Below are 21,939 nucleotides of genomic sequence, written 5' to 3'. Positions count from 1 at the left end.
CCTCTATCATGTCTCCTCTCATCCTCCTTCTCTCCAAAGAGTAAAGCCTTAGCTCCCTTAATCTCTGATCATAATGCATACTCTCTAAACCAGGCAGCATCCTGGTAAATCTCCTCTGTACCCTTTCCAATGCTTCCACATCCTTCCTATAGTGAGGCGACCAGAACTGGACACAATACTCCAAGTGCCCAGTCCCATCTGTCTGCACCTGGAACATTGCCCTCCATGCCCCTCCCATCTGTCTACCTGTCCAAATCTCTCTTAAATGTTGAAATGGAACCAGCATCCATCATGTGCCCTGGCAGCTATTTCCACATTCCCACCACCCTCTGAGCGAAGAAGGTTCCCCACACGTTCCCCTTCAACATTTCACGTTTAACCCTTAGCCCATGGCCTCTAGTTTTAAGCTCACCTAAACTCAGTGGAAAAGGCATGCTTGGATTTCCTCTATCTAAACCCCTTCGTAAATTTGTATTCCTCTATCAAATCTGCCTGTGTTCTTCTACACTCCAGGGAATAAAGTTTTAACCTGTTCAACCTTTCCCTATAACAGGTCCTCAAGTCCCGGCAACATTCTTGTAAATGTTCTCTTATTGATACCTTTCCCACAGATAGGTGACCAAAACTGGGCACATCACCCCAGATTATGTCTTATTTCAGCTTAACATCATATGGCTTGTACTCAGTACATTGACTTATGAAGGCCAGTGTGCCAAAAGCTCACTTTACGACCCCATCTACCTGTGTTATTAAGAATTAAAAACAATATTGAAAAGGCTGACAGGTACGGTGATTTACAAAGGGCTTAGGCACAGTCTTAGGATGCCTATGACTGTAGAGAACTGTATTTGTCAAGGTGGAGCGGATTTGTAAATCAGGAGGAAGCAAACGATGTTGGGAATGGCGAGGGTTAAACATCGCAGGAGGGGAGTGGGACAGGTGGCAGAGGAGGGGGTGTGGCGAAGGTGCAGACAAACCAGGAGGTCATCTGATTCCAAAAAATTGGTTTATTCATCATGACAGAATGTCTCTCCTGTGCTTCCCTCTCCCTCCCCTCTCCCTGCCCCCTTCCCACTCTCAGTCCACGAGAGACCCATATCAGAATCTGGTTTATCATCACTCACATCTGCCATGAAATTTGTGCTTTTACTGTGGCAGCCGTACAGTGCAATACATAAAATAACTACAGCATTGTACAAAAGTCTTAGGCACACTAGTGATATACAGTATATGCACCTAAGACTTTTGCACAGTTCTCGATATTAATACCCGTCAATATTCTGCCTCATTCCTGCTGTCATCTCCTTGCCAGAGCACATTTCTTATGACTGCATATCAATCACTTCGAAGTTGCTTCCAACGCTGCGAGCCTTTTGTTGTCTTGATTGAAATGGAAGATAAAAACGCTGGAGCAGAACAACTTCAAATATTTTAAGTTAGCTCCCAGTCAGATGCCTTCCAGTCATCTGACCAGTGGGCCAGCCAAGTGGTATCGCGTGTTGATGGGGTGACCAGTTAGTCACCACGAGCCTCACTGTGGTCACACCCCTCGCTTTCTACACAGCCCCCTTTGTATTCCGAACTGCAAATGCTGGCACTATTCCCCGTAAGGTCACTAAATTTCACTTAATGAATGTAACTGATTGGGAAATCTTAAGAAGGGAATAGGACATTGCAGCACAGTGCAGGTCCTACGGACCACAAAGTTGTTCTGACTTTTTAACCTTTTTAACCCTCCCACATAACCCTCAATTTTTCTACAACAATGTGCCTATCCAGGATTCTCTAAAATATCCCTAATGTATCTGCCTCTACCACTACCCCATCAGGGCATTCTAGGCACCCACCACTCTGTGTAAAAAAACCACCTGCCCTATGACTTCCCACCCCCATATTTTCCTCCAATCACCTTAAAATTACATCCTCTTGTATTAGACATTTCCGCCCTGGGAAAAGATCTCTGGTTAATCATGAGAGTACAAGTCATAGTAGCAGAATTAGGCCATTCAGCCCATCAAGTCTGCTCCACCATTCTATCGTGGCTGATTTACTATCCCTCTCAACCCCATTCTCCTGCCTTCTCCCCGTAATATTTGACCACATTCTTCCTAAAATGAGGCGACTAGAATTGAAAACAATATTCCATGCGGTCTAACCAGGGTTTTATAGAGCTGTAGAATTACTTCACAGTTCTTAAGACCACAAGACAAAAGACACAGGAGCAGAATTAACCCTTTCAGCCCAATGGGTTTGCGCTGCCATTTGATCATGGCTCATCCATTTCCCCCTAACCCCATTCCACATAGAACATAGAACATAGAATAGTACAGCACAGTACAGGCTCTTCGGCCCACAATGTTGTGCTGACCTTCAAACCCTGCCTCCCATATAACCCCCCACCTTAAATTCCTCCATATACCTGTCTAGTAGTCTCTTAAACTTCACTAGTGTATCTGCCTCCACCACTGACTCAGGCAGTGCATTCCACACACCAACCACTCTCTGAGTAAAAAACCTTCCTCTAATATCCCCCTTGAACTTCCCACCCCTTATCTTAAAGCCATGTCCTCTTGTATTGAGCAGTGGTGCCCTGGGGAAGAGGCGCTGGCTATCCACTCTATCTATTCCTCTTATTATCTTGTACACCTCTATCATGTCTCCTCTCATCCTCCTTCTCTCCAAAGAGTAAAGCCCCAGCTCCCTTAATCTCTGATCATAATGCATACTCTCTAAACCAGGCAGCATCCTGGTAAATCTCCTTTGTACCCTTTCCAATGCTTCCACATCCTTCCTATAGTGAGGCGACCAGAACTGGACACAGTACTCCAAGTGTGGTCTAACCAGAGTTTTATAGAGCTGCATCATTACATCGCAACTCTTAAACTCTATCCCTCGACTTATGAAAGCTAACACTCCATAAGCTTTCTTAGCTACCCTATCTACCTGTGAGGCAACTTTCAGGGATCTGTGGACATGTACCCCCAGATCCCTTTGGTCCTCCACACTACCAAGTATCCTGCCATTTACTTTGTACTCTGCCTTGGAGTTTGTCCTTCCAAAGTGTACCACCTCACACTTCTCCGGGTTGAACTCCATCTGCCACTTCTCAGCCCACTTCTGCATCCTATCAATGTCTCTCTGCAATTCTCCTATAAGAAAACTCAGTCCCCTGACTAATGAAGGTCAACACACCAAATGCCTTCTTAATAACCCTATCGACTTGCGTTGCAACTCTGGGGGAATCTATGGACATGGATCACAAGATCCCTCTGATCTTCCACACTGCCACGAAGCCTGCCATTAACCTCGCAGTCTGCCTGCTAACTTGACCCTCCAAAGTGATTCACTTCACACTTTTCTGAGTTTAAACTCCATCTGCTACTTCTCAGCCAAGCTCTGCATCCTGTCAAAGTCCCGCTACAGCCTACAACAACCCTCCACAACTCCACCGATAGAGGGTTCTGTACTGGAAATACAGTTATCATCGATCAGGGATCAGCTTTATTCACCATATCTACACAGTTCCATGTATTAGCAATTTGCTGTGGTGTTACATGCAACAAAAACAACAGTCAACAATCATAAAAAATAATGAATTATATAAAAATAAATAATCATATAAAATCTAATGGTTAATGTACAGATATGGAACGAAATGTGCACAAACACATAAATATCAGCATGTATTTACAATATAAGCAACATTATAAAAAGTGGTTTGAAGTGTTTACTGTGCACTGCAGTGATGAGCTAATAGACAGAGGGGGTAGGGGTGGCCTAACTAGAATGGTTGACCAGATTAACTTCCTGGAGGAAGAAACTTTTAAGAATACGTGATTTATTCTGTTATTAGTTCCATAGTGCTTTCTGGAAGAGAGTGTTTGATAAAGGCAATTTGCAGGGTGGGGAGTGTCCTCAGTGGTTTTTTCCCTGCCCACTTCTTTGTCGTGAGCACATGCAAGTTCTGCAGTGATGGTGGACTGCAGCCAAGTGTTTTGTGTATTGTGGGAGGATGCTGCGCCAATGCAGACAGTAATGTTTGATGCGAGGATGCTCTGTATGATGGCAGTTTAGAATTGTACCAGTATGTTCTGGGGAAGATGGGGAAGTTATGTAGTTTCATTCCCCAAACACACCAATGAAGGAATGTGTGTGCTAGAATCACTCAGTCATCAGAAACAACGGCAGCTGACTCATCCTTAACTTATTATTACCTCATCCTTAACGTATCAGATTCACTATAAGAAATAGGAGCAAATACTACAGATGCTGCAAATCCTGATGAAGTGTCCTGGTCCGAAACATTGATTGTTTATTCTCCACAGATGCTGCCTGACCTGATGAGTTTTTCCAATATCTTCTGTAAATTGTGCTCAAGATTTCCAGCATCGGCAGGATCATCATCATCATCATGTGCTGCGTTTTATGACATCATCATTATGCGCCGTGTCATATGATGTGACCATCATTGTCTTTCCATGACCGTGACTGCTCTTGGCAAATTTTTCTACAGAAGTGGTCTGCCATTGCCTCTTCCAGGCAGCGTCTTTGCAGACAAGACGGGAGACCCCAGCCATGATCAATGATCTTCAGAGATTGTCTGCCTGGTGTCAGTGGTCACATAACTAGAACTTGTGATAGGGACCGGCTGCTCATACGACTATCCACCACCCACTCCCATGGCTTCACATGATCCTGATCAGGGGCTAAGCAGGTGCTACACTTTGCCCAAGGGTGACCTGCAGGCTAGCGGAGAGAAGAAAAGCCTTACACCTCCTTTGGCAGAGAGGTATCTCCACCACGTCACAGCAGGATATCGTGCACTGATAAAAGCTTGCAGATGCAATACAATCTTTCACTGTAATGAGCACAACAACAAAGGAGGAGCACATTATCACATGCCTCCTATCAGATTACTTCTTCTTCAGCCCTTTACCTCTCCCACCTATCATCGCCCTGCTTCTTACTTTGTCCCCCCTTACCTGGTCTCATCTATCACCTGCCAGCTTGTATTCCTTCCCATAAAATAATCTGCAGATGCTGGGGTCAAAGCGACACTCACAACATGCTGGAGGAACTCAGCAGGTCGGGCAGCATCCGTGGAAAAGATCGGTCAACGTTTCAGGCCGGAACTCTTCGTCAGTTCCGGCCCGAAACATCGACCGATCTTTTCCACGGATGCTGCCCGACCTGCTGAGTTCCTCCAGCGTGTTGTGAGTGTTGTATTCCTTCCCCTCCCCCACACTCATAATTTAGCTTTGACCCCTCGTCAGGACTAACTGAAAGAAGAGATCTCTTCTTTCAGTTAGTCCTGACAAAGGGTCTCAGCCCAAAACGTCGACTGTGCTTCTTCCTGTGGACGTTGTCTTGGCCTGCTGCATTCCACCGGTATTTTGTGTGCGTTGCAAGAAAGAAAACTCGGTGACTCAAACACGTTGCGCCTCGCGATGTCCCAGCACGGCTCATTGCCCAAACCAGCCTCACCTCCGCCTGCCTCCTCACTGCCTGTGGCAATAGTTCAGCACAATTTGCTTTATGAAAGACGTTACAAGTAGCGTTTTCAGCTGAATCTCTTGCCTGATGATTTCCAGTAAGCTGTCGCACAGCTTTGCCAGCATCATCTTAAACCGGAATATCTTATTCTAATTTTGGTTTATTATGTATTGCTGCAGCAGGACAATAAATTTCACCGCACACGTCAGTGATATTAAACCTGATTCTAATTTAATGTTCTATGTTCTGTGGTAAATTTGACAAAGATTTCTGAGTTTTGGGGAAGGTCTCGGGGAAGCCAGTGGATGTGGTGTATTTCGATGTTCTGGAGGAGACCAGAAATACGGAAACAGAGCAGAGATTATTAATCCACATCAGAAAGTGTGGGATTGTGGCTGGGTTAGTGGACAGAAAACTGAGAACAGGAAAAGCTGATCCTTTCTGAGCCAGAATTTGTAATTAGTGAAGTGTCAAGGGATCCGTGCTGCAGTTCCACCTGTTTCCAATAAACCATGGTTGATATACCAAGTCTTTCTATCTATGAGGGAGAAGGATTCAGATTTACCATGGGTAACAAAACACCCTAATCAGGACAATTACAAGTTAAGCAACACTATGAAGCCACACTCAGGTTGGAGGAACAACACCTTATATTCCATCTGGGTAGCCTCCAACCTGATGGCATGAACTTTGACTTCTCTAACTTCCGCTAATGCCCCACCTCCCCCTCGTACCCCATCCCTTATTTATTTATATACACACATTCTTTCTCTCTCTCTCCCTTTTCTCCCTCTGTCCCTCTCACTATACCCCTTGCCCATCCTCTGGTTCTCCCCCTCCCCCTTTTCCTTCTCCCTGGGCCTCCTGTCCCATGATCCTCTCATATCCCCTTTGCCAATCACCTGTCCAGCTCTTGGCTCCATCCCTCCCCCTCCTGTCTTCTCTTATGATTTTGGATCTCCGTCTCCCCCTCCAATTTTCAAATCTCTTACTAACTCTTCCTTCAGTTAGTCCTGACAAAGGGTCTCGGCCTGAAACGTCGACTGTACCTCTTCCTAGAGATGCTGCCTGGCCTGCTGCGTTCACCAGCAACTTTGATGTGTGCTGCTTGAATTTCCAGCATCTGCAGAATTCCTCGTGTTCAAGCAACACTATGACCACTTTGAACTCAAATGGACTTTGTATTTGTTTGTCCTAATTGTGGTTTATTTTAAAACTTGTGTGTAATTTTTGTTTTTCTTGTGAGTGCTGTTTATAGAGCTTTGACCAGTGGTCATGCTGGGCATCAGAGGTTTGGACAGGTGGCGACTTCAATCATGTCCACTGCCCAAGGATAAAGGCAGGAGCGGGTCTCGGCAGTGTAATAGAGCTTTGACCTGTGACCATTCATTCACTGTTTGGGCTTGATTAGTAAGAGCAAATTAAAGGAAAAAGGGGCAAGCAGAGTGGCCATCGTCAGAGTGGACATAGTCAGAGTGGACATAGTCAGAATGGCCATCGTCAGAGTGGCCATCGTCAGAGTGGACATAGTCAGAGTGGCCATCGTCAGAGTGGCCATCATCAGAGTGGACATAGTCAGAATGGCCATCGTCAGAGTGGCCATCGTCAGAGTGGACATAGTCAGAGTGGCCATCGTCAGAGTGGCCATCATCAGAGTGGCCATTGTCAGAGTGGACATCGTCAGAGTGGACATAGTCAGAATGGCCATCGTCAGAGTGGCCATTGTCAGAGTGGCCATCGTCAGAGTGGACATAGTCAGAATGGACATAGTCAGAGTGGACATAGTCAGAGTGGCCATCGTCAGAGTGGACATAGTCAGAGTGGACATAGTCAGAGTGGCCATCATCAGAGTGGCCATCGTCAGAGTGGACATAGTCAGAGTGGACATAGTCAGAATGGCCATCGTCAGAGTGGCCATCGTCAGAGTGGACATAGTCAGAGTGGACATAGTCAGAATGGCCATCGTCAGAGTGGCCATCGTCAGAGTGGCCATCGTCAGAGTGGACATAGTCAGAATGGACATAGTCAGAGTGGACATAGTCAGAGTGGACATAGTCAGAATGGACATCGTCAGAGTGGCCATCGTCAGAGTGGACATAGTCAGAGTGGCCATCGTCAGAGTGGCCATCATCAGAGTGGACATAGTCAGAATGGCCATCGTCAGAGTGGCCATCGTCAGAGTGGACATAGTCAGAGTGGCCATCGTCAGAGTGGCCATCATCAGAGTGGCCATCGTCAGAGTGGACATAGTCAGAGTGGACATAGTCAGAATGGCCATCGTCAGAGTGGCCATTGTCAGAGTGGCCATCGTCAGAGTGGACATAGTCAGAATGGACATAGTCAGAGTGGACATAGTCAGAGTGGCCATCGTCAGAGTGGCCATCGTCAAAGTGGACATAGTCAGAGTGGACATAGTCAGAATGGCCATCGTCAGAGTGGCCATCGTCAGAGTGGACATAGACAGAGTGGACATAGTCAGAGTGGCCATCGTCAGAGTGGCCATCGTCAGAGTGGCCATCATCAGAGTGGCCATTGTCAGAGTGGACATCGTCAGAGTGGACATAGTCAGAATGGCCATCGTCAGAGTGGCCATTGTCAGAGTGGCCATCGTCAGAGTGGACATAGTCAGAATGGACATAGTCAGAGTGGACATAGTCAGAGTGGCCATCGTCAGAGTGGACATAGTCAGAGTGGACATAGTCAGAGTGGCCATCGTCAGAGTGGCCATCGTCAGAGTGGACATAGTCAGAGTGGACATAGTCAGAATGGCCATCGTCAGAGTGGCCATCGTCAGAGTGGACATAGTCAGAGTGGACATAGTCAGAATGGCCATCGTCAGAGTGGCCATCGTCAGAGTGGACATAGTCAGAATGGACATAGTCAGAGTGGACATAGTCAGAGTGGACATAGTCAGAATGGACATCGTCAGAGTGGCCATCGTCAGAGTGGACATAGTCAGAGTGGCCATCGTCAGAGTGGCTATCATCAGAGTGGACATAGTCAGAATGGCCATCGTCAGAGTGGCCATCGTCAGAGTGGACATAGTCAGAGTGGCCATCGTCAGAGTGGCCATCATCAGAGTGGCCATCGTCAGAGTGGACATAGTCAGAGTGGACATAGTCAGAATGGCCATCGTCAGAGTGGCCATTGTCAGAGTGGCCATCGTCAGAGTGGACATAGTCAGAATGGACATAGTCAGAGTGGACATAGTCAGAGTGGCCATCGTCAGAGTGGCCATCGTCAGAGTGGACATAGTCAGAGTGGACATAGTCAGAATGGCCATCGTCAGAGTGGACATCGTCAGAGTGGACATAGTCAGAGTGGCCATCGTCAGAGTGGACATAGTCAGAGTGGACATAGTCAGAATGGCCATCGTCAGAGTGGCCATCGTCAGAGTGGACATAGTCAGAGTGGCCATCGTCAGAGTGGCCATCATCAGAGTGGACATAGTCAGAATGGCCATCGTCAGAGTGGCCATCGTCAGAGTGGACATAGTCAGAGTGGCCATCGTCAGAGTGGCCATCATCAGAGTGGCCATCGTCAGAGTGGACATAGTCAGAGTGGACATAGTCAGAATGGCCATCGTCAGAGTGGCCATTGTCAGAGTGGCCATCGTCAGAGTGGACATAGTCAGAATGGACATAGTCAGAGTGGACATAGTCAGAGTGGATATAGTCAGAGTGGACATAGTCAGAGTGGCCATCATCAGAGTGGCCATCGTCAGAGTGGACATAGTCAGAGTGGACATAGTCAGAATGGCCATCGTCAGAGTGGCCATCGTCAGAGTGGACATAGTCAGAGTGGACATAGTCAGAATGGCCATCGTCAGAGTGGCCATCGTCAGAGTGGCCATCGTCAGAGTGGACATAGTCAGAATGGACATAGTCAGAGTGGACATAGTCAGAGTGGACATAGTCAGAATGGACATAGTCAGAGTGGACATAGTCAGAGTGGACATAGTCAGAGTGGACATGGAATGGTGATCTGTAAGCTTCTGATTTTCGAGGGCCTCAGCTACGAGAGGCTTCACTCAGAGGAAGCAAAGGAAAGAAAAGCTCAAGTTTTTTCTTCCCGTCTTTATACCTGCTCAGCTAGGACAGTGGGATACCAGGCAGGATAATGAAATGTTCTTTTTGCGGGACGTGGGAAGGCAGGGTGATCTCCAGTATCCCTGATCCCTGACTGTGAGAAGTGCATCCAGCTGCAGCTTCTAACAAACCGCGTTAAGGAGTTGGAGCTGGAACCGGATGAACTCCGGATCAGTGGGGAGGCTGACGGGGTGATAGAGAGGATATATAGTCACACCCAAGGTGCAGGACACAGGAAACTCGGTGAGAGTCAGCAAGGGAAACTGGGTTAAGGAGCCAGTGCAGAGTACCCAATGCAGTGGCCATCCCCTCAACAACAGGTATATCACTTTGGATACTCCTGGCGGCGGGGTGTGGGGGGCGGTGGTGGTGGGATGACCGAACAGAGGAACGTCACAGTATTCAGGTCTCTGACACCTTCAGCCTCCATGATTCAGTTCTGTGCTCAATTCTGGTCGCCTCACTACAGGAAGGACGTGGAAAACATAGGAAGGGTGCAGAGGAGACTTAGACCGTAAGACCAGAAGACCATAAGACGAAGGAGCAGAAGTCGGCCATTCAGCCCATCGAGTCTGCTCTGCCATTTTATCATGAGCTGATCCATTCTCCCATTTAGTCCCACTCCCCCGCCTTCTCACCATAACCTTTGATGCCCTGGCTACTCAGATACCTAGCAATCTCTGCCTTAAATACTCCCAATGACTTGGTCTCCACTGCCACCCGTGGCAACAAATTCCACAGATTCACCACCCTCTGGCTCAAAAAATTTCTTCGCATCTCTGTTCTGAATGGGCGCCCTTCAATCCTTAAGTCATGCCCTCTTGTACTATACTCCCCCGCCATGGGAAACAACTTTGCCACATCTACTCTGTCCATGCCTTTCAACATTGGAAATGTTTCTATGAGATCCCCCCTCATTCTTCTAAACTCCAAGGAGTACAGTCCAAGAGCGGACAAATGTTCCTCATATGTTAACCCTCTCATAACCCTCTCACATCCCTGCTCCTATACTATTTACAAGGATGTTGCCTGGATTGGGGAGCATGCCTTATGAGAATAGGTTGAGTGAACTCGGCCTTTTCTCCTTGGAGTGATGGAGGATGAGAGGTGACCTGATAGAGGTGTATAAGATGATGAGAGGCATTGATCATGTGGATAGTCAGAGGCTTTTTCCCGGGGCTAAAACAGCTATCACGAGAGGGCACAGGTTTAAGGTGCTGGGGAGTAGGTACAGAGGAGATGTCAGGGGTAAGTTTTTCTTAAGCAGAGAGTGGTGAGTGCGTGGATTGGGCTGCCGGTGGCAATGGTGGAGACGAAAATGATAGGGTCTTTAAAGAGACTCCTGGATGGGTACATGGAGCTTAGAAAAGTAGAGGGCTATGGGTAACACTAGGTAATTTCTAAGGTAAGGACATGTTCGGCACAGCTTTGTGGGCCGAAGGGCCTGTATTGTGCTGTAGGTTTTCTATGTTTCTAATACTCAGAAGGGAAGGGGAAAGGTGGGAGAAGAGGCAGATTGTGGTGATAAGGGATTTGTTAGTTAGGAGAATGGACAGGATGTTCCCGTGGTGAAGAATGAGATTCCCAGATGGTGGGTGCCAGGGTATGGGATATCTCGGATCAAGTCCTCAACATTCTTTAGTGGGAGGGTGAACAGCCAGAGGTCGTGGTCCAATGACATGGGCAGGACGAGTGACAAGGTCCTGCATAGGGAGTTCAGGGATTTAGGTGCTAAGTTAAAGGGCAGGACCTCCAGCATTATGATCTCAGGATTGCTACCTGTGCCACGTGCTGGTGAGGCTAGAACTAGGAAGATTATACAGTTTGATACGTGGCTAAGGAGTTGGTGTGAGGAGAAGGACACAAAAATTTTGGATCACTGGGCTCTCTTCCAGGGAAGGTGGGACCTGTACAGACAGGATGGATTGTTTCTGAACTGAAGGGGGACTAACATCCTAGCGGGAAGGTTTGTTAATGCTGCATGATGGGGTTTGAACAAGAGTTGCAGGGGGATGGGAACCAGAGGGCCAGAACAGTTAGCGGAGAGGTTGTGGAGGCAGATGTTGGTAAGACCTCAGACAAAGTCAGGAATCAAAAGGTTGAGCATGGTGTGACTAGTGTCCTGAGCTGCGTATATTTCAATGCAGGAAGTATCGTAGGAAAGGCAGATTATAGTGCTGAAGATGAGGTATCTGGTTTACAAACAGAGGCAATGTGTTGTAAGGAGAGGCTGCTGATACGGCAAAAATGCAGTCAACAGGATGAGATGCAACGTAAAAGGTGGACAAAATCAAAAAGGGTGCATACAGGACTGAAAGTGTTGTATATGAATGTGCACAGTATATGGAATAAGGGGTAGGTGAACTTGCAGCACAGGTGCAGATTGGCAGGTATGATGTAGGTATCATTGAGTCATGGCTGAAACATTATAGAAACATAGAAAATAGGTGCAGGAGTAGGCCATTCGGCCCTTCGAGCCTGTACCGCCATTTATTATGATCATGGCTGATCATCCAACTCAGAACCCCGCCCCAGCCTTCCCTCCATACCCCCTGATCCCTTTAGCCACAAGGGCCATATCTAACTCCCTCTTAAATATAGCCAATGAACTGGCCTCAACTGTTTCCTGTGGCAGAGAATTCCACCGATTCACCACTCTCTGTGTGAAGAAGTTTTTCCTAATCTCGGTCCTAAAAGGCTTCCCCTCTATCCTCAAACTGTGGCCCCTCGTTCTGGACTTCCCCAACATCGGGAACAATCTTCCTGCATCTAGCCTGTCCAATCCCTTTAGGATTTTATATGTTTCAATAAAATCCCCCCTCAATCTTCTAAATTCCAACGAGTATAAGCCTAGTTGATCCAGTCTTTCATCATATGAAAGTCCTGCCATCCCAGGAATCAATCTGGTAAACCTTCTTTGTACTCCCTCTATGGCGAAAATGTCCTTCCTCAGATTAGGGGACCAAAACTGCACACAATACTCCAGGTGTGGTCTCACCAAGGCCTTGTACAACTGCAGTAGAACCTCCCTGCTCCTGGGGGCTCAATATCCAAGGATACACATTGTATCAAAAGGACAGGCAGGAAAGCAGAGGGGGCGGTGTTGCTCTGTTGGTAAGAAATGAAATCAAGTCATTAGAAAGAGGTGACATAGGACTAGAAGGTGCTGAATCATTGTGGATGGAGGTAAGGAACTGCAAGGGTAAAAATATCCCAACAGGAGTTGTATACAGACCCCTGGTTCCTAAGTTTGTCATAGCCGGGGCTGGTGGTGGGGATATGCTCCCACTACCTGTAAAGTGCTCCAAATGGTGTGCGACTAACAGCTTCTGACAATCAAGTCCAACTCTCGGCCTTCCCGTGTGGCTTAGCTACTCGGCCTGGTGGAACTGTTTCTACTGACAAGAGAAGGGGCAAAGGCGGACCACTGGCGCCTCAAAACCAGTTGCTTTGGGCAGGTGGGGCTCGTCAGCCTCGGACGGCAGCTCACCTAGGAGAAGGAAAACTCTGATTTTAAACTTCTACTGCCTTGCGGCCATTCCCACCCATAGGAAAGGCTTCGGGAGTAAACCCCGAGGAAGAAATCCGGAGCCAGGGTTGACAACTTCACTCTGGCAACCTCTGTGAGGACACTGGTGCCAAGCTGTATCGGCGTTTGGACTACATCAGTGACGTGGAGAGGGGGAACCCACTGCATGGGCAACAGCTGGTTCTTCAAATCTTCCCGCCCAGGGTTGCACCCTGGAGAGGACACAGTCCACCAGAGGCACAAACCCACAATCCCCTGGGATCAATGGCTGTCTACTACCACAGACCCCTAAACAGAAGCAAGGATGAGGCCTGCAAATTACAGCAGGAGATAGAAAATGTATGCCAAAAGGGCAATGCTACAGTAGTCATGGGGGATTTCAATATGCAGGTAGATTGGGAGAATCGGGCTGGTGCGGAATTACAGGAGAGGGAATTTCTAGAGTGCCTACGAGATGGCTTTTTAGAGCAGATCGTGGCTGAGCTCACTAGAGGATCAGCTATTCTGGACTGGGTGTTGTGCCATGAACCAGAGCTTAAGGTAAAGGAACCCTTAGGGGATGTGATCAAATTCACCCTGAAATTTGAGAAGGAGAAGCTAAAGTCTGATGTATCAGTATTACAATGGAGTAAAGGGAGTTACAGAGGTATAACAGGGGAATTGGCTAGAATTAAGTGGAAAAGAACACTGTCAGGGATGACAGCAGAGCAGAATGGCAGGTATTTCTGGAAGCAATTCAGAAAGACGAAGCAGTATTCTAAAGGAAAGGTGACACAACTATGGCTAACAGGAGAAGTCAAAGCCAAAGAGATGGCAGACATAATAAAGCAAAGATTAGTGGAGAGTTAGAGGATTGGGAAGCTTTTAAAAATGAAGAGGCAACTAAAAAATCATTAAGAAGGTAAAGATGGAATACAAAAATAAGCTAACCAATAATATTAAAGAAGATACCAAAAGTTTCTTCAAACACATAAACTGTAAAAAAGAGGCGAGAGTGGATATCAGACCACTGAAAAACAATGTTGGAGAGGTAGTAATGGGGGACAATGAAATAGCGGATGAACTGAATAAGTATTTTTCATCAGTCTTCACTGTGGAAAACACTAGCAGTATGGTGAAAGTTCCAGGTGTCAGGGGTCATGAAGTGTGTGAAGTTACCATTACTAGAGAGAACATTCTTAGGAAACTGAAAGGTCTGAAGGTAGATAAGTCACCTGGACCAGATGGTGTACACCTCAGGGTTCTGAAAGAGGTGGCTGAAGAGATCATGGAGGCATTAGTAATGAGCTTTCAAGAATCCCTAGATTCTCGAATGGTTCTGGAAGACTGGAAACTTCCAAATGTCACTCCACTATTCAAGAAAGGAGAGAGGCAGAAGAAAGGAAACTATAGGCCAGTTGGTCTGACCTCAATGGTTGGAAACATGTTGGAGTCAATTACTAAGAATAAGGAAGGGTACTTGGAGGCACAAGTTAAAATAGGTCATAGACAGCATGGTTTCCTCAAGGGAAAGTCTTGCTTGATAAATCTGTTGGAATTCTTTGCAGAAACAACAAGCAGTATAGACAAAGGAGAATCAGTTGATGTTGTGTACTTCAGAAGGCCTTTGACAAAGCACCACACACGATCTGCTTAACAAACTATGAACCCATGGTATTACGGGAAAGATTCTAGCATGGATAGATTCAATGAGTGGCTGATTGGCAGGAGGCAGAGTGGGAATAAAGGGAGCCTTTCTGACTGGCTGCCGGTGACTAGTGGTGTTCCACAGGGGTCTGTGTTGGGACCAATTCTTCTCATGTTGTATATATCAATGATTTGGATGACAGAATTGATAGCTTTATTACAAAGTTTGCAGACGATATGAAGATAGGTGGACGGCCAGGTGGTTTTGAGGAAGTAGAGAGGCTACAGAAGGATGTAGACAGATTAGGAGAATGGGCAAAGAAATAGCAGATGGAATACAGTGCTGGGAAGTGTATGGTCATGCACTTTGGTAGAAGAAATGAAAGGGTTGAGTATTTTATAAATGGAAAGAAAGCAGAAAAACTTGAGGTGCAAATTGACTGCTGAGACCATGTGCAGGATTCCCTAAAGGTTAACTTGCAGCTTGAGTCTGTGGTGGGAAAGGCAAATGTGATGTTAACATTCATTTCAAGAGGACTAGAATACAAAAGTAAGCGCGTAATGTTGAGACTTTATAAAGTACTGGTGAGGCCTCACTTGGAGTATTGTGAACAGTTTTGGGCCCCTTATCTTAGAAAGGATGTGCTGAAACTGGAGAGGTTTCAGAGGAGATTCACGAGGTGCAGGACTGACAAAGGGCCTCGGCCCGAAACGTCGACTGTACCTCTTCCTAGAGATGCTGCCTGGCCTGCTGCGTTCACCTTGTGTGTTGCTTGAATTTCCAGCATCTGCAGATTTTCTCTTGTTTGTGGTTGGTGCACAACCCATGGAATCACTTTCAATGATTCCACAAATCAGGCTGTCAGCATTATTTATTTAATTATTATTATTATATTTTTTGTATGTATTTGAACAGTTTGTCTTTTTTCCACATTAGCTTTTTTACCAGTCTTTTTTTTGTGTAGTTTCCCATTGAGTCTATTACATTTCTTTGTTCTACTGTGAATGCCTGCAAGAAAATGGACCTTAGGGTGGTATACGGTGATATATGCGTACTTTGAACTTTGATTCTCTGCTTCAAAGAGTGGTTGAAGCAAAGGGGAATCATAGGAGATAGAAGAGTATAACACAGGAACAGGCCATTCGGCCCACAACGTTGAGACAAGCCAACTAAAAAGCAAACCAAGAACACCCAAACGCTAATCCCTCCTACCTACACCATGTCCATATCCCTCCATGTTCCTTACATCCTTGTGCCTATCCAAACATCTCCTAAAAGCCCTAATGTATTTGCCTCTCCCACCATAGCAGGCAATGCATTCCAGGCATCCACCACTCTGATCTTACCCTTCACACCCCCCTTTGAACCTACCCTCTCTCACCTTCAATGCACGTCCTCTGGCATTAGACATTTCTACCCTGGGAAACTGATGCTCCCTATCAATATTGGTTTTTTGATTAACATCGAAACAATGGGTTATGTAGTCCCCTTCTGCATCATGGGCTCTATGATTCCATGGGGTAAATGACAGTGTTTCTAGATTTATTGAGTATGCCACAAAGAAAATGAATCTCAGGGTTGTATGTGGTGACATATACATACTTGTATAATAAATTTATTATACAAGTGATGTTGCAGCGGGCGACAGAGTAGTGGGAGACAGAGTAGGAAGGCTTAGGCTCCAGAGGCTTTGGCGAGCAGAGACTGAGGAAGAGCTTCACTCCCAGTGAGGTAAGGCTGGGTAAGTTCCTTTAATAAATCTAATTACCTTAAGAGTAGGTAATGGAGGCAGCAGTTAGGGCAGTCGAGTGCTCGTTTGCAGTATGTGGGAGGTCAGGGTGAGCACAATTGTCCCTGATGACTACACCTGTAAAAGGTGCATCCAGCTGCAGCTCCTGACAAACCGAGTTAGGGAACTGGAGCTGGAGCTGGAGCTGGATGAACTTCGGATCATTCGGGAGGCAGAGGCAGAAATAGAGAGGAGTTACAGGGAGATAGTCACCCCTAAGAGTCAGGAGACAGGTAGCTGGGTGACTGTCAGGAGAGGGAAGGGGAATAGACAGAATGGGCAGAGCACCCCTGTGGCCGTTCCCACCAATAATAAGTACATCATTTTGGATACTGTTGATGGGGACGACCTACCAGGGACAAGTTGCAGTGGTTGCATCTCTGGCCCCGAGACTGGACCCTCAGCTCAGAAGGGAAGGAGGGAAAAGAGGAGAGCAGTAGTGATAGGGGATTCGATAGTTAGGGGGACAGATAAGAGGTTCTGTGGAAGAGATCGAGAATCCCGGATGGTCTGTTGCCTCCCTGGTGCCAAGGTCCGCGATATCTTGGATCGAGTTCTCACTATTCTCAAGAGGGAGGGTGAGCAGCCAGATGCCGTGGGTAGGAAGAGTGAGAAGGTCCTGAAAGGTGAGTTTAGGGAGTTAGGCGGCAAGTTAAAGGACAGGTCCCTCCAGGATAGCAATCTTAGGATTGCTACCAGTGCCATGTGCAGGCGGGTTTAGAAATAGTAAGATAGCACAGATCAACACATGGCTGAAGACATGGTGCAGGAGGGAGAGCTTCAGATTTATAGATAATTGGACATTTTTCCAGGGAAGGTGGGACCTGTTCCGGTGGAACGGTCTACATCTGAACTGGAGGGAGACAAATATTCTTGCAGGTACGTTTGTTAGAGAGGCTCCAGTGGATTTAAACTAGATACAAGGGGGGAGGGGAACCAGAGTGTAGGAACAAATGTAGAGGAGAAGGAAGAAAAAGAAAATAGTAAAGTTGTTTGCACCGTTAATGATAAACAGAGAGTAAGAGGTGGAAAATTTCTTAAGTGCATTTATTTTAATGCAAGGAGCATTATAAGAAAGGTGGATGATCTTAGAGCATGGATTGATACCTGGAAGTATGATGTTGCAGCTATTAGTGAAACATGGTTGCAGGAAGGTTGTGATTGGCAACTAAATATTCCTGGATTTTGTTGCTTCAGGTGTGGTAGATTCGGAGGGACAAGAGGGGGAGGTGTTGCATTGATTGTCAGAGAAAATATTACAGCGGTACTCTGGCAGGATAGATTAGAGGGCCCGTCTAGGGAGGCTATTTGGGTGGAATTGAGGAATGGGAAAGGTGTCGTAACACTTATAGGGGTGTATTATAGACCACCTAATGGTGAGCGAGAAGTGGAGGAGCAAATTAGTAAGGAGATAGCAGATATTTGTAGTAAGCACAAAGTTGTGATTGTGGGAGATTTTAATTTTCCACACATTGACTGGGAAGCCCATACTGTAAAAGGGTTGGATGGTTTGGAGTTTGTAAAATGTGTGCAGGATAGTTTTTTGCAGCAATACATAGAGGTACCAACTAGAGAAGGGACAGTGTTGGATCTCCTGTTAGGGAATGAGATAGGTCAGGTGACAGAGGTATGTTTTGGGAGCACTTCGGGTCCAGTGATCACAATGCCATTAGTTTCAATATAATTATGGAGAAGGATAGGACTGGACCCAGGGTTGAGATTTTTGATTGGAGAAAGGCTAACTTTGAGGAGATGCGAAAGGATTTAGAGGGAGTGGATTGGGACAAATTGTTTTACGGGAAGGATGTAATTTTGGTAGGACTAATCAAAATAGGACATACGTGGTAAATGGTAGGGCATTGAAGAATGCAGTAGAACAGAGGGATCTAGGAATAACGGTGCATAGTTCACTGAAGGTGGAATCTCATGTGGATAGGGTGGTGAAAATAGCCTTTGGTATGCTGGCCTTGAGAGCATTGAGTATAGGAGTTGGGATGTAATGTTAAAATTGTACAAGGCATTGGTAAGGCCAAATTTGGAGTATTGTGTACAGTTTTGGTCACCGAATTATAGGAAAGATGTCAACAAAATAGAGAGAGTACAGAAAAGATTTACTAGTATGTTATCTGGATTTCAGCACCTAAATTACAGAGAAAGGTTGAACAAGTTGGGTCTTTATTCTTTGGAGCATAGAAGGTTGAGGGGGGACTTGACAGAGGTATTTAAAATTATGGGGGGGATAGATAGAGTTGACATGTATAGGCTTTTTCCATTGAGAGTAGGGGAGATTCAAACAAGAGGACATGAGTTGAGAGTTGGGGGGCAAAAGTTTAGGGGTAACATGAGGGGGAACTTCTTTACTCAGAGATTGGTAGCTGTGTGGAACGAGCTTCCAGCAGAAGTGGTAAAGGTTGGTTCGATATTGTCATTTAAAGTAAAATTGGACAGCTATATGGACAGGAAAGGAATGGAGGGTTATGGGCTGAGTGCAGGTCGGTGGGACTAGGTGAGAGTAAGCGTTTGGCATGGACTAGAAGGGCTGAGATGGCTTGTTTCCATGCTCTAATTGTTATATGGTTATATGGTTAAATTTACTTTGACTTTATTAAATGCTAAAGGTCACCGCTGCTGCTCCTTCACTTTACATTTCTAAGTGCTGGAATGAAGCATATCTTACACTAACTGTGAAAGCTTTGTGGCCACGTTTACTGGAATCAGTTTTCTCAGCTTTGTAACTGCCATGGTGGGATTTGAGTTCACATTCTCTGCATTCTTAGTCTATTTGATGAATTGGCCTTTGTGTTCCAACCACAATGCCATGCCTTAATTACCTACCCATGGAAGCAAGCCGGGGCTTAACTACGACAAAATCTCAGGCCACAGCAGTCAAAGGCATCAAGGGGAAAGGCAAAGAGATTTCAGATAACCTTTACAGTGTTACTCACAGGCTGAGGAGACATGTATTCATATTGGAGTTTAACTCCTCCTTGTTCCTGATGAATATACCTTCCACTGGCATCTCCACTGCCGTCGCCGCTGGCATCTCCTGAAGGTCCCTAGAGCAAAATAATCAGCATCAACAAAGGAACAGCCCACGGTGAGGAAAAAGCCCGTTGGTTCAGCGCTTGAGATAGAATCATTACTTACATCTGGATCAGCTTCATAACATTGCTCCTCACTAGCTTGAGGGTCCGATTTAATTGTCAGCTCTTGGATTGACCCCTGAAAAACAATTTTTCAAATCAGCATCAAAAATGTTGCATTGTTCCAATCCGAAAACACCTCAACAGCCATTGTTCCAATCCAAAAACACCTCAACAGCCATTGTTCCAATCCAAAAACACCTCAACAGCCATTGTTCCAATCCAAAAACACCTCAACAGCCATTGTTCCGATCCAAAAACACCTCAACAGCCATTGTTCCAATCCAAAAACACCTCAACAGCCATTGTTCCAATCCAAAAACACCTCAACAGCCATTGTTCCAATCCAAAAACACCTCAACAGCCATTGTTCCAATCCAAAAACACCTCAACAGCCATTGTTCCAATCCAAAAACACCTCAACAGTCATTGTTCCAATCCAAAAACACCTCAACAGCCATTGTTCCAATCCAAAAACAGCTCAACAGCCATTGTTCCAATCCAAAAACACCTCAACAGCCATTGTTCCAATCCAAAAACACCTCAACAGCCATTGTTCCAATCCAAAAACACCTCAACAGCCATTGTTCCAATCCAAAAACACCTCAACAGCCATTGTTCCAATCCAAAAACACCTCAACAGCCACTGTTCCAATCCAAAAACAGCTCAACAGTCATTGTTCCAATCCAAAAACACCTCAACAGCCACTGTTCCAATCCAAAAACAGCTCAACAGTCATTGTTCCAATCCAAAAACACCTCAACAGTCATTGTTCCAATCCATAAACACCTCAACAGCCATTGTTACAATCCAAAAACACCTCAACAGTCATTGTTCCAATCCATAAACACCTCAACAGCCATTGTTACAATCCAAAAACAGCTCAACAGTCATTGTTCCAATCCAAAAACACCTCAACAGCCATTGTTCCAATCCAAAAACAGCTCAACAGTCATTGTTCCAATCCAAAAACAGCTCAACAGTCATTGTTCCAATCCAAAAACACCTCAACAGCCATTGTTCCAATCCAAAAACAGCTCAACAGTCATTGTTCCAATCCAAAAACACCTCAACAGCCATTGTTCCAATCCAAAAACACCTCAACAGCCATTGTTCCAATCCAAAAACACCTCAACAGCCATTGTTCCAATCCAAAAACACCTCAACAGTCATTGTTCCAATCCAAAAACAGCTCAACAGTCATTGTTCCAATCCAAAAACACCTCAACAGTCATTGTTCCAATCCAAAAACAGCTCAACAGTCATTGTTCCAATCCAAAAACACCTCAACAGCCATTGTTCCAATCCAAAAACAGCTCAACAGCCATTGTTCCAATCCAAAAACACCTCAACAGCCATTGTTCCAATCCAAAAACACCTCAACAGCCATTGTTCCAATCCAAAAACACCTCAACAGCCATTGTTCCAATCCAAAAACACCTCAACAGCCATTGTTCCAATCCAAAAACACCTCAACAGCCATTGTTCCAATCCAAAAACACCTCAACAGTCATTGTTCCAATCCATAAACACCTCAACAGCCATTGTTACAATCCAAAAACACCTCAACAGTCATTGTTCCAATCCATAAACACCTCAACAGCCATTGTTACAATCCAAAAACACCTCAACAGTCATTGTTCCAATCCATAAACACCTCAACAGCCATTGTTCCAATCCAAAAACACCTCAACAGCCATTGTTCCAATCCAAAAACACCTCAACAGTCATTGTTCCAATCCATAAACACCTCAACAGCCATTGTTACAATCCAAAAACACCTCAACAGTCATTGTTCCAATCCATAAACACCTCAACAGCCATTGTTACAATCCAAAAACAGCTCAACAGTCATTGTTCCAATCCAAAAACACCTCAACAGCCATTGTTCCAATCCAAAAACAGCTCAACAGTCATTGTTCCAATCCAAAAACAGCTCAACAGTCATTGTTCCAATCCAAAAACACCTCAACAGCCATTGTTCCAATCCAAAAACAGCTCAACAGTCATTGTTCCAATCCAAAAACACCTCAACAGCCATTGTTCCAATCCAAAAACACCTCAACAGCCATTGTTCCAATCCAAAAACACCTCAACAGCCATTGTTCCAGTCCAAAAACACCTCAACAGTCATTGTTCCAATCCAAAAACAGCTCAACAGTCATTGTTCCAATCCAAAAACACCTCAACAGTCATTGTTCCAATCCAAAAACAGCTCAACAGTCATTGTTCCAATCCAAAAACACCTCAACAGCCATTGTTCCAATCC

General features: G+C 45.7%; 1 protein-coding gene across 3 annotated transcripts in view; it reads right to left on the bottom strand.

The window, feature by feature from the left end:
• Positions 1 to 21,939, bottom strand: part of LOC134356188 (collagen alpha-1(XV) chain-like) — a 342,799-nt gene that overhangs the window by 177,984 nt on the left and 142,876 nt on the right. For all 3 annotated transcript variants that reach the window (XM_063066926.1, XM_063066907.1, XM_063066918.1), the window contains 2 exons: positions 19,674 to 19,748; positions 19,472 to 19,582 (listed from right to left, as the gene is read on the bottom strand). In XM_063066926.1, coding sequence (XP_062922996.1) covers positions 19,472 to 19,582; positions 19,674 to 19,748 — 186 coding nt within the window. The remainder of the gene's footprint in view (positions 1 to 19,471; positions 19,583 to 19,673; positions 19,749 to 21,939) is intronic.

This window comes from Mobula hypostoma, chromosome 1 (genome assembly GCF_963921235.1).
Source record: "Mobula hypostoma chromosome 1, sMobHyp1.1, whole genome shotgun sequence".
In the NCBI taxonomy this organism is placed as follows: domain Eukaryota; kingdom Metazoa; phylum Chordata; class Chondrichthyes; order Myliobatiformes; family Myliobatidae; genus Mobula; species Mobula hypostoma.
Note: the sequence above shows the minus strand (reverse complement) of the source record. Positions and strands in the feature narration are given on the sequence as shown.